Below are 20,847 nucleotides of genomic sequence, written 5' to 3'. Positions count from 1 at the left end.
TTATTTGAGCTGAGCACACACGTAAACGGTATGAGATTGTAAAAATTGTCTCACACACTAGTGTCTCTTTCAAATATGATTTTATCTCCTGGGAGTTAGCTGATGGGGTCCAATTAAGGTCTATGATTATTACTATCTGGTGGTTGATTGGTTAGTATGTGATAACCAAGAAAAGCACACACACGATGAAAGAAAAAAACACGTATTGCAGTCCTACTAGTGACCTTGGGCACATGATAATCCAGAAGGGCCGCATCATCCACTTAACAATCATTAATGAATAAAACCTAGCCTCTACACCCTCACAAGCTCACTTTACTAATTTGTAAATTTGGACTAACAACCTTAACTCTTTGTCAAAAATATTAAACGTGTGATCACACCCCGTTTCCAAGTTTACTTCAGTCAGTTCAGTTCAGTTCAGTCGCTATCCTCTCTACATCTGCTCCTAGAAACTCAAGGTCAGAAAAAGTGAAATCATCTAATCCAATCCGCCATCATGTCACATTCATTCCACCAACATTTTTTGAGGCAGGGAATTAGGATAAAGACTAAGAATGATCCGCGATCTTTTAAATTTCCCCTCCTGCATTGCGGACGGCTGCCCTTTTCGTCCCCAACAGGCGGCATTCCACTCTTTGCGGTTTGAAATGCCACATGCCTTGCCTAACCCGACCAAGACCATTCTCGCCTGTCCCCGTGGAGGAACTTGGTGGGAAAAGGGCGTCTGGCGCGCGTTGCTGCTCCCCCCACTTCCTCTGGGCGGGAGGGAGAGCAGGGCGGTGGTGGTGGAGGGAGTTCCCTCGGCAGCCTCGCTAGGAGTAATTCTAGAGGGTGGAATCACCCGCTCTTTCCGGGACGCGCCGTACCCCTCCCGGAAGGCACCCGCGAAGGCGCGGAGGTGCCTGCAGGGGGCGCGGGCCGCCGGGCCACCCCCGGGGCTGGAGGCCGGTGGTCCCTCCTAGCCCGGGAGCGAGGCGAGGCCACGCCGCTCGCTCCCCGGCCCCGACTCTCACCTCGTCACCTCCCCGCCCTCTCGGCGGGCCCCTGAGGCGTGCGGCGCAGGCGCGGAGCGCGGCGGTGAGTGCGGCCGCGGAGCCTGGGCCGGGGGCCTCGCAGGCTGGGCGTAGGGCGCGCGGGGAGGGAGTGGGGCCCGCCCGGCGCAGCGCCGGGGAGCTCCAGGGCCAGAGCGGCGCCGCCTGCCGCCGAGCGCCTGCAGGCAGGGCTGCGCTACCCCTCCGCCCGCGCTCGGGCGTCTCGGCCGCCGCCTGGGCTGGCCGGGCGGGCCCCGGGGACTGGTGAGTGTGAGGGCGGAGCGGCCCGGGCCCCGGACTGCTGCAAGGGCCGGGGGCGCAGCTTCCTGCGGGAGAGGGCAGGGAAGACCGGATGGCGCCTTTAAAACTGAAACCCTGCCTTCGTTTTCTGGCGGGATGGCGCGCCCCTCCCCCATCCCGAAGGCTGTTCCACCCCTTGCTGAGGGCATCTCGGCCCCGGCTGGCCTCGGTCCCCCGCTGCTTTTTTTTCCGAATGGTGCCTTTGGGGTCGGGACTTGGGACTCCTGGCTAGTCGCCGGGCCCGGATGGGGCCAGTACGTGGCGCGCGGTGGAGAAGCCGGGTCCCGGTGGCTCCTGCGCGGCCTCTCTGGGCCCCGGGCCCCCATCCGTGCCACGCTGGCCCTCAGGCCCTGCCGGCTGGCGTGGTGACCCTCCGGCGGCGCATCCTTTGCCCGCGCCGGGAGTCGCAACCTTCAGGCTCTTAAGTCCCTAGCCATATAGTCTAAGGCACTTATTAGGGTACTTCTAACCATTTTGGTTTTGTTTTTCAGTACAACCTAGGGACAAGAGTGATTTGAGGCAGTTTATCTCTAAGCAAAGTGATAAAGCAAAGACTGACACTAAATGGGACGTGTGGTGGGTTCTAGTTCAAGTTTCCTCCTGCAGCATTTCTGTGTTTTCATGTCTTTCAAAAGACATATACTTGTTTCAAAATGAGGCTGGGGAAGAACATGCTTCTAAAACTCTGTAGTATAAAACCAGCTTTTTATTGTAAATGCTTGTCATATATATTTACACTGCATGAAAGGTCTTAAAAAGGTTGACGTCCGATACAAGTGCTGACTGCCGAAAAGAGTCTGCCAATCTGTATTGTGGTTTGTACTTAGACGTTCTTATTGTTGAAAAAATGACAGTTGGAAAGATGATGACAAATGTCTTCTAAGTTGCTTTTTTTTTTTTAATGAGTGTTTTGGATGGCATGGTTAGCTTTTTGTAAATTGAAAGTATGTATGAATCCCTTAGCATGAGATAATGTCTACATGTCTATACTTTAAAATGTTAAGTCGCTAAGCCTTGTACAGCTCTTTTGCAACCCCATAGCCTGTAGCCCACCAGGCTCCTCTGTCCATGGAATTTCCCAGGCAAGAGTACCAGAGTGGGTTGCCATTTCCTTCTCCAGGGGATCTTTCCAACCCGTTTCTCTTGTGTCTCCTTTATTGCAGGCAGATTCTTTACCACTGAGCTACCAGGGGAGAACATATTAACAGTGTTTTTTTCTGGATGAATAGATTCTAAGTGATTTAATTATTTTTTCTTCTGAGTTTACTACAGTGACATATATTAATTTTATCTGTAGTTTTTTTAAGTGAGGAAGAGGAGTGAAAAATTGCATGTTCAGAATCTTCCCATTAAAAGAGGAGGACTAGTGAGCAAATGTGTTTATGACATCCTTAGGTAAAAAGCCAGAGTTCATGAGGGCAGTTATACACACAAAAGGCACATAAAAGCATTTGCTGAAATGAAGGGTGGTTAGCATTTTTGGTCTTGAGTGGGCATTTTACCATCTTGCTTAAAGGAGGCCCTGTAAACTTTTGGATATTGTTCAGCCCTAGGTAGGACTCAAACATTTCCTGATCAAGGTAATCCTGTTCTTTTCACCTGACAGTCTGAATCCAAGCCAGCTTGCAACATTAATTCTAATGCCATTCTTGGTTTCCTTGCTTCTTTGAAAGAGTTTGAAGTGTTTGAAATGCTTGGCTGACAGTTTTCAGTGTTCTGTCTGATATGTGTAAAACATTTAGAACATGAAGCATAAAGCTTTCAGCTGTATAAATTCTGTACAAAAGAAGTATTAGAAATAAGTCTTAAGATTTTAGTTTATTACATAAATATGAAAACAGCTGATTTTTTTTTTTAATACACTTGATGGGGTGAGTTCAGGGAATGCTAATTTGCATTGTTAGATGAGGCATTATACATGTTGACATCATTTCTGCAAATATCATGGTTGTCAGTTTCTTTGAGTGATTCCCTCACCCTCCTCCCAGTTGGTGGCTGACTAAGGACTGGGAGCAAGATGTAACTTGCTGGTGACAGTGATTAGAAATGAAGATTTAATCACACAATTGTAAACCCAGAAGTCAGAAGACACACTGTTTCATTGCTGGCTCTTCTACTTAGTTGACTTCACCTTCAATGAATTTGTTTCCTCAGTAAAATTGGAGTAGATTTGATAGTAGCCCTTCTATCTACCTCACAGGATTGTTGTGAAAAATCAAATAAAGAAAATTCGCAGTAAATTCAGCAGCACTTTAAGTGTATGATTACATTATGTATAGTGCTGATGATTTGTTACTGTTTAGTAGGTAAGTTGTGTCCAACTCTTGTGACCCCATGAGCTGTGTATTTCCCACCATTCTCCTCTGTCCACGGTATTTCCCAGGCAGGAATTCTGGAGTGGGTAGCTGTTTCCTTCTTCAGAGGCTCTTCCCAACCCAGGGATCAAACCTGAGTCTCCTGCATTGGGAGGCGGTTTCTTTACCACTTCTTCCTAGGAAGCCCAGTATTGATATACCCAGCACTTAATAAAGCAGCAAAAGTAGTATGTGCACCTCAAGTTCCAACGATGCCAAGTTCTACCTGCTGTGTACCTGTATCACCGTGGTGATAAGAAAAGAAGCTTATAAGTTCACAGAAAAACTTTACAATGCGTTTTTTCTCTGACATTCCTTATTTTCCCACTGCTATAGTAGAAAGAACACTAATCTGAAATGGAGGAAAGAGTTCTGATTCTAACACTACTACTTCAGTTGGACTGATTAATTTATCTCCCTATTTCTATAAATAAAAGAGATTAAAAGCATAGACTTGAAAATCTTATGTTCAAGTTAGATCTCTGTTCAACCCTGTCACTTATTTACTATTCCCCTGACTTAAGTTTATGCCTCAATTTCCTTATCAATTGTTGTATAGCCATTATGTTGTGTCAAACTCTGCGATGGTTCCTTTGTCCATGGGATTTTCCAGGTAAGAATACTGAAGTGTGTTGCCATTTCTTTTTCCAGGGGATCTTCCTGACCCAGGGTCCCAACCTGTATCTCCTGCATCTTCTACAGTGCAAGCAGATTCTTTACCACTGAGCCACCTGGTAAGCTCTCTTTATCAGTAACAAAGGGTAGATAATAGTGATTTGGAGAGCATGTTATAGATTTTTCTAATCATAGGTTTAAATAATAAAGTATGTTCACAGCCTGGTACATAGTTGGTGCCCAAAAAATGATCATTATTATTCTTCTATTAACAATCTATAAGGAGGATTTAAACAGTTTAAAATCTGTAATTTGGGAATTCCCTGGTGGTCCAGTGATTAGAACTCCGTGCTTCCACAGCAGGGGGCACGTGTTCTAACCTTGGTCAGAGAATTACGATCCCACAAGCTACCCCAGTGCAGCCAAAAAAAGAGATAAAAAAAAGCCTGTACTAATTTGTCAGCTTTGATTGTATTGGTTTTCATTGTGACTGAATAATGAAAGAGAAGGAGAAGGAGATTCAGTCCCTGGGTGGGGAAGATCCCCTGGAGTAGGAAACTGCAGTCCACTCCAGTATTCTTGCCTGGAGAATCCCATGGACAGAGGAGCCTGGCAGGCTACAGTTCATGGGGTTTAAAGACATTGGACTCAACTGAGCACACACAAATAAATTAATGAGATTTATATTCCTGTGTATTTATTTATGTTCCTTTTTTGGTGTTAAGATAGCTTTAGAAGGTAAATTCACTTGAAAGAAATATGACACATATTTACATATAGTCACGTATTTATCAATTTATAAAAGTTTTAGTACTTAATAGAGTATGTATTTAAAAGAATATTGTACTTGAGTTAATTCTGTATAGCTTTCCAGTTAACTAACATCTGGTACCTTGAGTCTCAGAAATGAACTACATTTTTGCTCATAAGACTTTTGTCCTATTTTTCCTACAGACATATTTCACCATCTGTGAAAACTTCCCTGTAATTCAGTTTTCCTCACTCCAGTATTAAGAATTACACCAAGTAAGTGGGATATGGTAAAACTAGTCAATTTTATAACAGTCTATGGATATTTATTCAATAGCTGCCACATCTCTTTTGTTCTCAATAGAATGTTGAGTGTGACCTCATGAGTAAGCAAAGGATTTTTTCTTGAAAATTGTATTCTGAGCCTCTGAATGATGAGGGTGACTTTTCCCCCCCTCTGAAGCCAGAGGATTAATATAAATTTGTGACAGTATTTTTTTTAAGGGAGTGTGTGGCTTCAGTATTCTTGCCTTGAGAACCCCATGAACAGCATGAAAAGACAAAAAGATAGGACACTGAAAGATGAACTCCCCAAGTTGGTAGGTGCCGAATATGCTACTGGTGATCAGTGGAGAAGTAACTCCAGAAAGAATGAAGGGATGCAGCCAAAGCAAAAACAACACCCAGTTGTGGATGGGACTGCTGATAGAAGCAAGGTTTGATGCTGTAAAGAGCAATATTGCATAGGAACCTGGAATGTCAGGTCCACGAATCAAGGCAAATTGGAAGTGGTCAAACAGGAGATGGCAAGAGTGAATGTCGACATTTTAGGAATCGGTGAACTAAGGTGGACTGGAATGGGAGAATTTAACTCAGATGACCATTATATCTACTACTGTGGGCAGGAATCCCTTAGAAGGAATGGAGTAGCCATCATGGTCAACAGCAGAGTCCAAAATGCAGTACTTGGATGCAATCTCAAAAATGACAGAATGATCTCTGTTCGTTTCCAAGGCAAACCATTCAATATCACGGTAATTCAAGTCTATGCCCCGATCAGTAATGTTGAAGAAGCTGAATGCTTCTGTGAAGACCTACAAAACCTTTTAGAACTAACACCCAAAAAAGATGTCCTTTTCAGTATAGGGGACTGGAATGCAAAAGTAGGAAATCAAGAAATACCTGGAGTAACAGGCAAATTTTGCCTTGGAGTATGGAATGAAGCAGGGCAAAGGCTAATGGAGTTCTGCCAAGAGAATGCACTGGTCATAGCAAACACTCTCTTCCAACAACACAAGAGAAAACTCTACACATGGACATCACCAGATGGTCAACACTGAAATCAGATTGATTATATTCTTTGCAGCCAAAGATGGAGAAGCTCTATACTAGTCAGCAAAAATAAGACCAGGAGCTGACTGTGGCTCAGATCATGAGCTCCTTCTTGCCAAATTCAGACTTAAATTAAAGAAAGTGGAGAAAACCACTAGACCATTCAGGTATGACCTAAGTCAAATCCCTTATGATTATACAATGGAAGTGAAAAATAGATTTAAGGGACTTGATCTGACAGACAGAGTGCCTGATGAACTATGGATGGAGGTTCATGGCATTTTACAGGAGACAGGAACCAAGACCATCCCCAAGAAAAAGAAATGCAAAAAAGCAAAATGGCTGTCTGAGGATGCCTTACAAATAGCTGTGAATAGAAGGGAAGCTAAAAGCAAAGGAGAAAAGGAAAGATATACCCATTTGAATGCAGAGTTCCAAAGAATAGCAAGGAGAGAGAAGAAAGCCTTCCTCAGTGATCAGTGCAAAGAAATAGAGGAAAACAATAGAATGGGAAAGACTAGCGATCTCTTCAAGAATATCAGAGATACCAAGGGAATATTTCATTCAGAGATGGGCTCAATAAAGGACAGAAATGGTAGGGACATAATAGAAGCAGAAGATATTAAGAAGAGGTGGCAAGAATACACAGAAGAACTGTACAAAAAAGATCTTCACAACCCAGATAATCACAATGATGTGATTACTCACCTAGAGCCAGACATCCTGGAATGTGAGGTCAAGTGGGCCTTAGAAAGCATCACTATGAACAAAGCTAGTGGAAGTGATGGAATTCCAGTTGAGCTATTTCAAATCCTAAAAGATGATGCTGTGAAAGTGCTGCACTCAATATGCCAGGAAATTTAGAAAACTCAGCAGTGGCCACAGGATTGGAAAAGGTCAGTTTTCATTCCAATCCCAAAGAAAGGCAATGCCAAAGAATGCTCAAACTACCACATAGTTGCACTCATCTCACACACTAGCTAGTAAAGTAATGATCAAAATTCTCCTAGCCAAGTTTCAGCTATATGTGAACTGTGAACTTCCAGGTGTTCAAGCTGGTTTTAGAAAAGGCAGAGGAACCAGAGATCAAATTGCCAACATTACTGGATCATGGAAAAAGCAAGAGAGTTCCAGAAAAACATGTATTTCTGCTTTATTGACTATGCCAAAGCCTTTGACTGTGTGGATCACAATAAACTGTGGACAATTCTTCAAAAGATGGAAATACCAGACCACCTGACCTGCCTCTTGAGAAACCTATATGCAGGTCAGAAAGCAACGGTTAGAACTGGACATGGAACAACAGACTGGTTCCAAATAGGCAAAGGAGTACGTCAAGGCTGTATACTGTCACCCTGCTTATTTAACTTCTATGCAGAGTACATCATGAGAAACACTGGGCTGGAGGAAGCACAAGCTGGAATCAAGATTGCCGGGAGAAATATCAATAACCTCAGATATGCAGATGACACCACCCTTATGGCAGAAAGTGAAGAGGAACTAAAGAGCCTCTTGATGAAAGTGAAAGTGGAGAGTGAAAACGTTGACTTAGAGCTCAATATTCAGAAATCTAAGATCATGGCATCCGGTCCCATCATTTCATGGCAAATAGATGGGGAAACAGTGGCTGACTTTATTTTTCTGGGCTCCAAAATCACTGCAGATGGTGATTGCAGCCATGAAATTAAAAGACATTTACTCCTTGGAAGGAAAGTTACGACCAACCTAGACAGCGTATTAAAAAGCAGAGACATTATTGTGTCAACAAAGGTCCGTCTAGTCAAGGCTATGGTTTTTCCAGTGGTCATGTATGGATGTGAGAGTTGGACTATAAAGAGAGCTGAGTGCCAAAGAATTGATGCTTTTGAACTGTGGTGTTGGAGAAGACTCTTGAGAGTCCCATGGACTTCAAGGAGATCCAACCAGTCCATCCTATAGGAGATCAGTCCTGGCTGTTCATTGGCAGGACTGATGTTGAAGCTGAAACTCCAGTACTTTGGCCACCTGATGCGAAGAGCTGACTCATTTGAAAAGACCCTGATGCTGGGAAAGATTGAGGACAGGAGGAGAAGGGGACGACAGAGGATGAGATGGTTGGATGGCATTACCGACTCAATGGACATGGGTTTGGGTGGACTCCGGGAGTTGGTGATGGACAGGGAGGCCTGGCGTGCTGCAGTTCATGGCGTTGCAAAAGAGTCAAACAAGACTGAGCGACTGAACTGAACTGAACTGTGGCTTCAAAACTGTCAAAATATTCCCAACTGTAAGAAATATACCTATAAAACTCTTAATTTGGTGCCATAGGTACCATTTTTCTTTTATAAAAGATAAGCATTAGGCTTATGTAATTATTCAATTTTCACAATTACATCAACATTTGAAAAGTTCTCAACCTCAGGGAGAAAGAAAACAGATCTCAGTGTCCTGCCTTTAAACTTGATCAGAAAAGTAAATCCAAAATATAAGCAAGATTGTTTAACATTTCACTCATGAAGTCAATTTTTATGTGATGCACACATTTCCTATCGCCAGCCAATTTTTTTATTAGAATAAATTTACATAACAATATTAACACTTGTTACTGTGATGTATTTGTTAAATTTTTCCATCTTTTAGATTAAAAAGATATGAATGAATATCCTAAAAAAAGAAAAAGGAAGACTTTACATCCTTCTCGTTATTCAGGTCAGTGTACGATTAAAATATTTAAAAGTTAGGCAATGTTTAATTCCCATGCAATTGTGTTTCCATCCATTTTCTCATAAATGATCTGATTAGAGTTAAATATCTGGGTCAACTTGTGCATAAGAGGAACCTAAGTAAATTCTCTGAAAATATATTTCTCAATGTCTGCTGTGTACTAGGCATACATAAAAATTTCACAAACATTTATTTTAATCCTCATAGTTTATAGATATTTAAGATTAGATATCCAAGTTACATACTTACATAGCATAATTGAAATTTGTCTGTGTTTCCCAAGCTTGTGCTTAAGTCTTAATAATAACTTTGATCAAAGCTATTTTGCATCATTGAAAAAAAACTATCCTGTACATTATTTTCAGAAATGTTTTAAGTTTCATTTTGATTGCATAATTTTAGATCTTTTCTTTGAGATTGGCTCTACTATCTTGGCAAATAAGAGGTCTTGACCTATATGCTATGCACATGTATACTTGGGGCAGTCTCAGGTATACCTGTTAACCAACCCAGCCTACTTGTTTTTCATATCTGAGGAAATTAAACCTGGTCTACCTAACTGGCCCTTCCGAGGCAAGAGTTGAAATGACTGTCTTCAGAAGCTCTAACTGGTCCTCAGACCTTCCTCTGTGTATTATGCTTTCTCTGCAGTACATGGCAGATCTGCTTGGTAGTTAATTCAGTGTCTTTTGCAATTAACACATTTATTGCATATTCATATTTTGTGGGACTCTTGACCATGGGAATTGTATCTTAGTGTGTTTCAAAGTATTATATTTTAAATTGTATAATTTATGGTTCTTTCAAAGCTCAAAGTCAATATCTGAATTATGAAAGCCTTCAGAATTGAGGGAAATAGTAACACTTTATTACCAATACTATGAAAATTTCTTTATGTTGGATAAAGAGATGGCTGTCAGTAGATGTTTATGTGTTCCGTGTGCTTGAAAATTCTTAAATTTTGTTTTATGTTCAGATTCCTCTGGAATAAGCAGAATTGCAGATGGATTCAATGGAATTTTTTCTGATCATTGTTACAGTGTTTGTTCTATGAGACAACCAGACTTAAAATATTTTGACAACAAAGGTATATTTAAATTTTCCAAAATATTTTCATTCAAATTGCTTTTATAATTTTTCATTTCCTTTTTGAAAATGTGAGTAAAAGTGATGATTTCAAAATGAGCAAGTATCTAAACTTGTTTTAAGAAAACAAGAGACTTTTGGGTAAGTGAATTTTAATCTTTAACATTATTTCAAGCATATACATCAAAAACACATCCTCCTCTATCAGTTTTAGTCAGCTAGGAATTGGTGGCGAAGCAGGAGTGACCCAGAGTTTTGAGTATTTATGATGAAAAGTTAAGAACAGTGGTATTTCAGGGAGTTCCCTGATGGTCCAGTGGTTAAGACGCCTTTCTTCCACTGCAGGGGGTGCAGGCTTAATCCCTGGTTAGAGAACTAAGATCCTAAGTGCTGTGTAGAGTAGCAAAAAAAAACAAAACACACAAAAAGAACAGTGTTACACACAGTTCTTCTGTTCAGCTGTACATTTCAGTTTGGAGGGCTAATGGAAGGAAAGAACACAAGGTGAAGGATGTGGTCATTTAAACAACATTCAGTCAGAGACATCAGTATGAACTCATATTTGGCTTAATATAGACACAAACAGTTACATACAGAAACATTTACGGGATGTCAGTATATTTGTAGTAGTACACATGCACATATTTTTTGCTCTGTTAACTGAGAGTCTAACAGAAATGACATCCCAGTAGCAATGAGCACATCTAGTGCCCTGATCTTGGTTTCTAATACCATTTTCCAATAAGAAGAACGAGGGCTTCTTGGAGAAATGGCTGATTCTAATTCTGGAGCAGGAAACCTAAAAGATGAGCCTGGAGCATTTTGTTGTGCGAGAAAATAAGAAAGTACTTAACATATAGAGTCATTCAATACAAGTATGCCAAAGGAGCATAAGGAGCCAACTAAAGAGCTCCCAGTAGCCAAAGCTAAAACAGTATGAGAGGGGGAGAAATTGAACTATAACCCAAAGTATAAAATAAATATCCATGAGTCCATACTGGTATAAATAAATGATAGAATAAATAAATAAGGGAGAATAAACAAATCTGTACAGAAGAACTCCAGATTATTTACATAGCTAATGCTCCCTCAAGGAGGTGAAGCATAACTGTCCACTCCTTAAGTTTTGGACTGTGCTCAGTAACTTAATTCCAAAGTGTAGAGTATGGAAAGTAAAAGAGTGACTTTACAGTGGAGAAACCTGATAAAGCCCCAGGTTATCAAGTTCAATGTCAGCAGTCATAATAATGTTAATAGTTTCTACTCTCTATATGATGTGATTTTTAAAACAAGGCAGTTTGCCTCTGTGTTTACCTTCAAATAATCCATAAGGGAAAGGGAAGTCGCTCAGTCGTGTCCAACTCTTTGCGAACCCATGGACTGTGGCCCACCAGGCTCCTCCATCCATGGAATTTTCTAGGCAAGAGTACTGGAGTGGGTTGCCATTTCCTTCTCCAGGGGATCTTCCCAACCCAAGGATCGAACCCGGATTTCCTGCATTTCGGGCAGACGCTTTACCGCCTGAGCCATCCCAGTCTAATGATGAAAAAGCAAAGTTAATTGATGAGGCATCCCGCAAAATACCTGACCAGTCTCCTTAGGATTGTCATGGTCATCAAAAGCAAGGGAAGTCTGAGAAACTGCCACAGCTAGCAGTAGCCTAGAGATATGACAAATAAATGTTATGTATCCTAGATGGGACCTTGGAACAGAAAAAGGATATTAGATAAAGACTAAGAAAATCTGGATGAAGTATGGACTTTAGTTAATGATAGCTTACCAGCATTTGGTCATTGTTATAACAAACAATGTAAGATGTTAATGGAGAAACTGAATGCAGTATATGTGGGAATTCTCTGTATTACCTTCTTATTTTTTGTAAATTTGAAACTTCTGAGAAATAAAGTCTTTTTAAAAAAGACATGATATTGAAGCCCAGTTTTCTCTAGTGACTGGCATTTCAGTTTGTCTATGTAATGTTTAATGTTTTGATATAAATAATAAGTATTTTTCCAAATTCTTTTTTTTACAGATGATGATTCTGATACAGAGACATCAAATGAATTGCCAAAATTTGCAGATGGAATCAAAGCCAGAAACAGAAATCAAAACTACTTGGTTCCCAGTCCTGTACTTAGAATTCTAGACCATGCTGCCTTTCCTACAGGTAAGAGAAACTAATTGCATCTGCACATTTTGTATAGTTCAGCGAAAAAAATAAAAAGTAAAATACATTTCTTTTTGCCAATTACTATTTAATAATAGTAAATAATAGGTCTTATTTAGTAATAATAATAGTCTTGCTTTGTTTTTCAGAAAAATCTGCTGATATTGAAATTTGTGATGAAGACTGTGACTCCCCTGAATCAGTCCACCAGCAAACCCAAGAGGAGAGCCCCATAGAAGTTCACACTGCTGAAGATGTTCCAATTGCCGCAGAAGTGCATGCAATTTCTGAAGACTATGATATAGAGACAGAAAACAATTCCTCTGAGAGTCTCCAAGACCAAACTGATGAAGAGCCACCAGCTAAACTTTGCAAAATTGTTGACAAGAGCCAAGCTTTGAATGTGACTGCCCAGCAGAAATGGCCTTTACTGAGAGCTAATAGCAGTGGCCTCTATAAATGTGAACTTTGTGAGTTCAACAGCAAATATTTTTCTGATTTAAAGCAGCATATGATCTTGAAGCACAAGCGTACTGATTCAAACGTGTGTCGAGTATGCAAAGAGAGTTTCTCTACCAACATGCTTCTGATCGAACATGCCAAACTCCATGAAGAGGACCCCTACATATGTAAATACTGTGATTATAAGACTGTAATTTTTGAGAACCTCAGCCAGCACATTGCAGACACCCATTTTAGTGATCACCTTTATTGGTGTGAGCAGTGTGACGTTCAGTTCTCCTCAAGCAGTGAACTCTACCTGCATTTCCAGGAGCACAGCTGCGATGAACAGTACTTGTGTCAGTTCTGTGAACATGAAACGAATGATCCAGAAGACTTGCATAGCCATGTGGTAAATGAGCATGCATGTAAATTAATAGAGTTAAGTGATAAGTATAACAATGGAGAACATGGACAGTATAGCCTCTTAAGCAAAATCACATTTGACAAATGTAAAAACTTCTTTGTTTGTCAAGTATGTGGGTTTCGGAGTAGACTTCATACAAATGTTAACAGACATGTTGCTATTGAACATACTAAAATTTTTCCTCATGTTTGTGATGACTGTGGGAAAGGCTTCTCAAGTATGCTAGAATATTGCAAACATTTAAATTCACATTTATCTGAAGGGATTTATTTATGTCAATACTGTGAATATTCAACAGGACAGATTGAAGATCTTAAAATTCATCTAGATTTCAAGCATTCAGCTGATTTACCTCATAAATGTAGTGACTGCCTGATGAGGTTTGGAAATGAAAGGGAATTAATAAGTCACCTTCCAGTCCATGAAACAACTTGATTATTCTCTTTAACTTCCATAATGTTGATATGAAATAATAAATTCAACTATTTTGAAAATGTTAAAATGGATGATTTTAAACACACCTTGTGAGAATTGTCTTTAACAAGATCTTTTTAATTGCCCATTTTCTTGGCATTGCTGCCTTTTCAGTATATAGTTGTATCCTAAATGTGGTATTTTCAATGCATTCGTAGTTTTAACCACTTTGGGTGACTGTCATCGTGTTTCTTGCATGTGCTCTGATTTTGTTGATAGGGAACATACACTAAAGAAACTACAGTTTTCCTTCCATAAATACAGGTGTTACAGACTTTTTCTTCTTTAAACTCAAAACAAGATCAATCTTTCATGGATGAAGTCATTAAAGTACTGCACTTCCAGAGCTAAAGTGCTGCATAATGCACAGTTAAGTCCACTGATAATCCCGTTAACAAGATCCAGACCCTGGTTTTGCATTCCCCAGTAGTTCCTATCCCCAAGACAGTGGACTCTCCATCTGTGTGAGTCTTTCAGTGACACTAGGAGCCCCGTGTTACGGTAAGAGGGAAAGATGTGATTTTCTTGGCAATCTTTTTTTTTTTTGTAATCCTTATTTTAGCCCCTATCCATGTGCTAAATAATCTTAGATGGGGAGGAACTGATAAAGGGGTTAAACGATAAAGGACATTTCATAACTCATTTATAAATGAAGTAGGTCATTTATAATCTGTTCATATTTCATTTTCAGTTACGCAATTGCAAAGTCATGCCTGAACTTCTGATACCAAATCATTTGTTTTCTGAGAAAACCCACTGAAGTATTAGAAATAGGAAGGTATGAGAGGTTGGGGTTGCTGTTATGAGAAAGTATAAATTACTTTTGATAATGGTAAATCAATCTTAGCATCTGTATTTTCTGTGGCTGCCATAACAAATTATCACAAACTGAGTGGCTTAAAAAGTAGAAGTTTATTGTCTCACAGTTGTAGAGGCTAGAAATTCAAAATTGAAATGTTAGCATAGTTGGTTCCATAAAGGAAGAATCTGTTCTCGGCTACTCTCCTTGACTTATATATGGTCATCTTCACGTTCACATGGTCTCCCTGTGTCCAAGTCTGTCTCCTTTTTACAAGGAACCAAGCAGTCATTGGATTAAGGCCTACCTTGCCAAGCTCATTTTAACCTAATAAAGACACTATCCCCAAATAAGGTCATATTCCATTACTTCAACATATGAACTGGGGAGACTGAGGGAGACACAACCACCACAATTCAGTAACAGCTTCTTAAGTACTATCAAGAAAATGGTATTTTGTGCATCATTGGCCTCAAATATAATAAACATTGCTGCTAGCAAACTATTTGTCACTCAGGAATATTAATATAGTTGAAAAGACTGGTTTATGACCTATGGTTTTCTCATAGGACCCATTGGAGTTTATTCTGTTTTGTAAATAGTGACAGCAATAAGTTTTTCAAAACCATTTTTATTTCCACCCTTTTGTCATATATGCATACTTGTATTCCTAGAAATTACCATTCCATCTGATTATAACATTCCAGGTAGGGCTGTCTGATAAAAACATTTCTTACAAGACTTAAAATTGTAATTAAATTGGAAGAAAACCTTAGAAGCCATCTGATCTACACCCTTTTGTTTTCTATGTTTCTTATAGAAACAGGTTATTATTAGGCCGAGGTCACAAAACCAGTTAGAGCAGACAGGAGTGGAATCCAAGTTATTCCAGTCTAGTGATGTTTCCATTACACCATGTTATAAAAATCTGAGCTTTGTCCTTGGGATATTTTTCATGACTACCTATCCTAGCCAAGAATTGGCTTCTTGGTAATTCGGTTTTTATACTTTTTCAATATCCATTCAGCTTCAGGAATTGATTTTCAGAAAACAAACCTTAAGTAATGACTTGGTTTGTTTTTATTTTCTAATTGTGTATCTTATAGCATTACATTTTTGATCAGGCATTAGTAATCAAATTAGAGATTGTAATGGAACAACTCAAGGCATTAAATCCAAGTTTTAGAACCATATAATTTGGTGCTTTTTTGATGAATCTGCAGCTTGAGGCCACATTTTACTTCCAGTTTGTCCAATAAAATCTTTTTGCATTGACTCAGCCTTCAAATAAACCTATGAGTGACCATTAAATTGCTGCAGTAGCAAGTTATGTTTTTAGTTTAATGAACTTTTTTGGAAAAACAAACTTACCTAAAAAGAAAATTTTCTAACTGCTTCTGGATTTTTTCTACTCAAAGACGTATTTCCACTGTACTCTTGTGATTTGAGAATACATAACGGAATACACAATAGAATTATTGACAGCAGGGAACAGTCATGATGGATCTTTTGTTTTTTTCCTTTCATCTTCACCTTGAAATGAGTGTTATTTGAAAATAGTTGGGTGGTATTCAAAAGCCTCTCTTCCTGCTTGTAAATCTGCCAGTTTTCACATTTTAAATTGCCTTTCTTAGGTTCCTCTGAATATTTATCATCACATACTAACCAGTTTCTTCTTTTCACAGGGTCCGCAGCTTGTTAGGTGATTGCTGAATTATTCGCAGGTGTAGCATATACGGGTTTCTGGGGCTTTTTTCCCCTAGTAAGCTAACAATATTCCTAATTTTTAAATCTGATTTTCAAAGCATTGAATTAATTCCTGGCACTTTACAGTTTATCTTAGCTTGTTTTCTCAGTCTTACTACCTTTTACAAGCAGGTTAATACATCCCCCAAACTACTGTGATAAATTTTTAATGGAATTCTGATGACTTAAAAGCACTATAAATGACATAAATTTGAAAAAGCTAATAAAAATCAACGAGCCACAATCCTCCTGGGAAGCAGGTTGACTTAAAATAATCAATACTACTTACTTAACTGAAAATAAATAGTTAATGATTAACTGTAAATCCCAACAGAGAAGCAAATTTGGTTAGTCAGTTTTACACTACAATTAACAGTCTTATCCCCGTAAATTAAAAATGAACTTTTGAAGATACAGTCTTTTGTAACTTTCAGTTCTGATGACTGAAGATACAGAGTATCTATTAGAATTTCTATTCATGGCATTGGGTTTATGAATTTTAAATATACTTTATATTGGTTTAGCTTTCCATAAATTAATATCTTAAGACAACATTCAAATCTAAGAGAAAGAACTGTACATTTATGGTGTAAAATATAAATACAAAAAGCCTAAAGTCACATGTAATTTACATGTTTATATGAAATTACATGCTCAATTTACAAGTTTAAAAAACAAAATTTTAATGATGTTTGCTCTATACTGATTTGAAAAATAATTTTCTGTACAAAGAGTTTCCACATTAAAGCATCACCACGACTTCCTTACTAAGTTCATCCTGTTTAATAACCTTGATATTAAACTAGTAACTCCCTGAACCTAAAATAAATCACATTTGTGAAAAGTAATTTCTTTATTGTAAAAAGAAACAATTTTCTCACATTGCTAAATAGGAATATTGTATTATCTAGTGGTTTTATTCACATATTTTAAAAAGAATGACTTTAAATTCTTTTTTTAAAGGAATTTTTGTTGTCATAACTGTTAAGTTTATTGTTGTTTATTTTGAGTTTTAAATAGGCAACAGATAATGACCTGGAAAATCTTTTTTTTTTTTTTTTGCTGCTAAAAATATTGAACTGAAAATTTTAATGAAAAGTATATTTTGAATAAAAACTCCATGTTTTCTAGTTTTTAATACCTAGATAGTGTCTGCTACTGAAAAACATTACAGATGAAATAGTACTTTTGCACTTATTCTTCAGAGTAAGCTAAGATTAGGAATTGGAATCAAATGAAAATAACACAGAAGCATCATTTCTGGTGGGTGATGGGTGGTTTTTTGTTGTGTTTGGGGGAGGGGTGTTAGTTTTTGTTTTTGATTCTCTGCCTAAAGACCATTTACCATGATGTTTGGATTTTGGCTGGCTGAAATGTGAGAGTATTGAATTCTTTTTTCTTGCCTACCTTGCACATTTTATTTAGGGTTATCACTTCTCTGCTATAACCTTATGTTTCTGAAATATATTGCTCAAGCTATATTCTATGACTGATTACCCTTCTCTTTGCAACCCTTTCTTACCTCATTTGGGTTTTCAGAAAGTCTCAAGAGAGTAAAATTTTCCCAGTTAGCAAGGAGAGTGGATGTCTTAATTCTTCCTTCTCTCTATTCTCCAAACTGTTAAAATAACTTACTCCTTTCATACCATATACCTCATCACTCACTTCTACACCCTGTAAATATTTTATAATTTCCTGTCTAACAGAAGTAGTGAATTTATAAATTTTAATGTGTCTATTTTAGATTTTTAAGAAGCAGAATATCATGGTACTTTTCTTTCTGGCTGTGCTGCACAACTTGTGGAATCTTAATTCCCCAACCAGAGACTGAACCCAGGCCACAGTAGTGAAAGCGCTTAGTCCTAAACACTGGACCACCAGGGAGTTCCCTCATAGCACTTCTTTATGGTTATAAGATTATAGTTGATTAGATTCTTTATTGAACAACTAAATTGCTAAAGTAGAAAAACTAACACGGAATGACAGAATGTTAATTTGGAAGGAACCTCAGAAAGCATCTAATCCAGACCCATAAAGCACATTACATAAAAATAATTGTATATAGTATATAATTTTATTTTATGGTTTTAAATTATATGTTGTAAGATGTAACACATCAAATCTCATTCATGAATATTTTTACTTAGGACAGAACTGATTTTTTTTTTTTAAGCAAATGTTTAAAGGAAAACATGAAGTAAATAATGATATATCGACATGGAAAAAATAGGTAAAACACGGATGACAAGTTTGAGAATACAAAATCCTTATCTAAACTTCTTATTTATAGCTCAAAAAATGGTTCACTAATATTAGTTGAGTGCTTTTTAAGCTATAATAAATAGGACTTATAACTCTCTACCACTCTTCAAAGAATTTTAGAAAAAAAAAAAAAAAAAAAAAAGAAAAAGTGAAAATGCACCCTATTTTTTCAGTGAAATGTCATACCAGACAACTGAAGAGAGAAAATAATGTAATGGGGAGTACTGGATCATGGCATGAGACCTTATTTTCTAGTCCCTGTTAGCTAACTATAAATTGCATGACTAACCAAGGACAATGGATGTAATGTTACCAAGTTTTTCTTTCAACTCCTTAAAAACTTGTTTCACTACTAGTCTGTTTAAACAACTATGGAATGTCGAATGTCTCTTCTCAAGCCATATGCATTTACCATATAGAGCAGGAAACTCTTCTCTGCCGTTCTTCTGAACTCCAGTTAAATATGAAGCTGAGTGCCTTTTGTGTTTCTAACTGTTCACTTTCTATATAATGCTACCATAAACATTCTTGTATGTGTTAAGGTGTTTGGGAAATTTTTTTTTTTTATCCCTTGGAGGGATGTGGGCTTTCTGTAAGTATATTTTGTATGCTTATGATTAAATATGTCCAAAATATCCAGACTGGCTCAAGTTTATACACCCATCAGATGATCATGTTTCCCTGCATCCTTATAGACAATAAAGTGAATTGATTTTAGTAAATCTGAAGGGCATAAAGCAGTATGTTACTATTGTTTGAATTTGCATTGTTTGATTACTAACAAGATTAGAAATGTCTCAATATGTTCATGAGACACTTGGGTTTCTCATTTCGTGAAGTGCTTCTGCATACGCTTTGTTTTTTGTTTGTTTTTGCAGTGAAAGCCCAATGTCCTAACCACTGGACCACCAGGGAGTTGCCCTTTGTCCACTTTTCTATTGGGTTTTCTGGTTACTTTTGAGAAGTTCTTTAAAATTTTAAATTATTGGTCCTTTGTTGATGATATACACTGCAAAGAATAGATTTCCAGATTGTCATCCATTGCTGATGTCTTTTGTTGAACAGAAATCTTTACGTTTACTGTGGATAGATCCATCACATTTTACCTTACAGGTTCTGCTTTCTACCACCTTGTTAGAAAGCACAACCTTGTGCTTTCTACAATCTTGTTAACAAACTCCTCTGTAACCCCAAAGTCACAGAACTGTTTTCCCACGTTTTCTCCTAGTAATGTTCTGGTTGTACCTTTTGTGTTTAGGTCTGAATTTCTCTGTGTGTAAGAATGATTCAAGTTTTTGTTCATTCAAGTGAGCCAATTTCGTCAGTACTATTTGTTAAATAATGCATTCTTCTCCCAGTGATTCATGATAACAATTTGATCATATATCACTCCGCATGGGCATAATTGGCATAGAGATTTGTGTCTGTATTCATTATATTCCTGTTTGTTCCTGCAGGTTTCACATGTTTTAACAGTTACTTAAAACATTACAGCTTTCCAGTATGTCTTTCTTTTAACTGGAGTATGATTGCTTTACAGTGTTATGTTTCTGTTGTACAATCAAATGAGTCAGCTCTATGTGTGCATATATCCCCACCCTTTTGGATCTCACTCCCCAACCCCCATCCCATGTGTAAAATAAATAGCTAGTGGAAACTGCTATAAAGCACAGAAAGCTCAGCTCAGTATAGTATGTCTTAATATCAGGTAGTGTGCAGCTCAGTACAGTATGTCTCAATATCAGGTAGTGTGAATTTATTCTCTTCACTCTTCTTTTGAGAATTTTTTTTAGCTGTTGTTGGACTTTCCTTCTTCCATGTAAATTTAGAATTAGTTCCAAATTCCATCTAAAGTCTTGTTGAAATTGCGTTATAATTATGACCATTTTAGAGGGAATTGACATCATTGTAGTGTTAAATCTTTGCTTTCATAAACATTGTATATTTCTCCATTTACTTAGGTCTCTTTTAATGTTCTTTAAAAAATTTTCCATAAAGATTGTATGCAGTTTTTGTTAAGTCAATAACTAGATTCTTTAGTTTTGGTTGCTTTGTCATGCTTTTGTTTTCTAATTGGTTACTGCATATTTATAGGAAAGCTTCTGAATTTTGAAATATTGATTTTGCATATAGAAATGTTTGGGTTTTAATCTTTTTAGTTTTAATAGCTGTCTGTCCTTAATTTTTAATGTAAGTCATCATATAATTGTCATAAATTATATACTTGTTTCTTTATTCCTAGTCTGTGAGTCCCTAATGGCTCTTTTTTTCTTATCACAGAATTTGTCAGTTCTCCCACTACCATAAAGAGCAGGAGTAGCATTAGCAGGTATTCCTTTTTTTGTTCCTAACCTTAA

The 20,847-nt window shown here is 38.0% G+C and overlaps 1 protein-coding gene and 1 long non-coding RNA gene across 6 annotated transcripts in view; one reads left to right on the top strand and one right to left on the bottom strand.

Moving 5' to 3' along the window:
* The window catches only part of LOC138988325 (uncharacterized), a 30,343-nt gene extending 29,189 nt beyond the window's left edge, over positions 1 to 1,154 (bottom strand). For both annotated transcript variants that reach the window (XR_011464635.1, XR_011464641.1), the window contains exon 1: positions 1,017 to 1,154. This is a non-coding gene — a long non-coding RNA (uncharacterized lncRNA). The remainder of the gene's footprint in view (positions 1 to 1,016) is intronic.
* ZNF639 (zinc finger protein 639) lies at positions 799 to 19,823 on the top strand. 4 transcript variants are annotated; one of them, XM_070372984.1, is made up of 8 exons: positions 1,141 to 1,298; positions 1,826 to 1,910; positions 4,340 to 4,422; positions 5,258 to 5,329; positions 9,005 to 9,073; positions 10,065 to 10,175; positions 12,207 to 12,341; positions 12,491 to 19,823. In XM_070372984.1, the coding sequence occupies exons 5-8, from the start codon at positions 9,016 to 9,018 to the stop codon at positions 13,642 to 13,644; spliced, it is 1,458 nt and encodes a 485-aa protein (XP_070229085.1). In that variant the 5' UTR covers positions 1,141 to 1,298; positions 1,826 to 1,910; positions 4,340 to 4,422; positions 5,258 to 5,329; positions 9,005 to 9,015; the 3' UTR covers positions 13,645 to 19,823. The 4 variants fall into 4 exon arrangements, with proteins under 4 accessions (XP_070229076.1, XP_070229085.1, XP_070229078.1 ...); XM_070372975.1 differs by lacking the exons at positions 1,141 to 1,298; positions 1,826 to 1,910 and adding an exon at positions 799 to 1,080; XM_070372977.1 differs by lacking the exon at positions 1,826 to 1,910 and having other exon boundaries at positions 1,166 to 1,298.
* The last annotated feature ends 1,024 nt before the right edge of the window (positions 19,824 to 20,847 follow it).

This window comes from Bos mutus, chromosome 1 (assembly GCF_027580195.1).
Source record: "Bos mutus isolate GX-2022 chromosome 1, NWIPB_WYAK_1.1, whole genome shotgun sequence".
Lineage (NCBI taxonomy): Eukaryota > Metazoa > Chordata > Mammalia > Artiodactyla > Bovidae > Bos > Bos mutus.
Note: the sequence above shows the minus strand (reverse complement) of the source record. Positions and strands in the feature narration are given on the sequence as shown.

Bases quoted from the DNA above. Each gene is read 5' to 3' on its own strand.
- ZNF639 (XM_070372975.1), top strand. From the start codon at position 9,016: ATGAATGAATATCCTAAAAAAAGAAAAAGGAAGACTTTACATCCTTCT. The intron at 9,074-10,064 runs GTCAGTGTACGA...TTTTATGTTCAG, and splicing joins ACATCCTTCTCGTTATTCAG to ATTCCTCTGGAATAAGCAGA. The intron at 10,176-12,206 runs GTATATTTAAAT...TTTTTTTTACAG, and splicing joins AAAATATTTTGACAACAAAG to ATGATGATTCTGATACAGAG.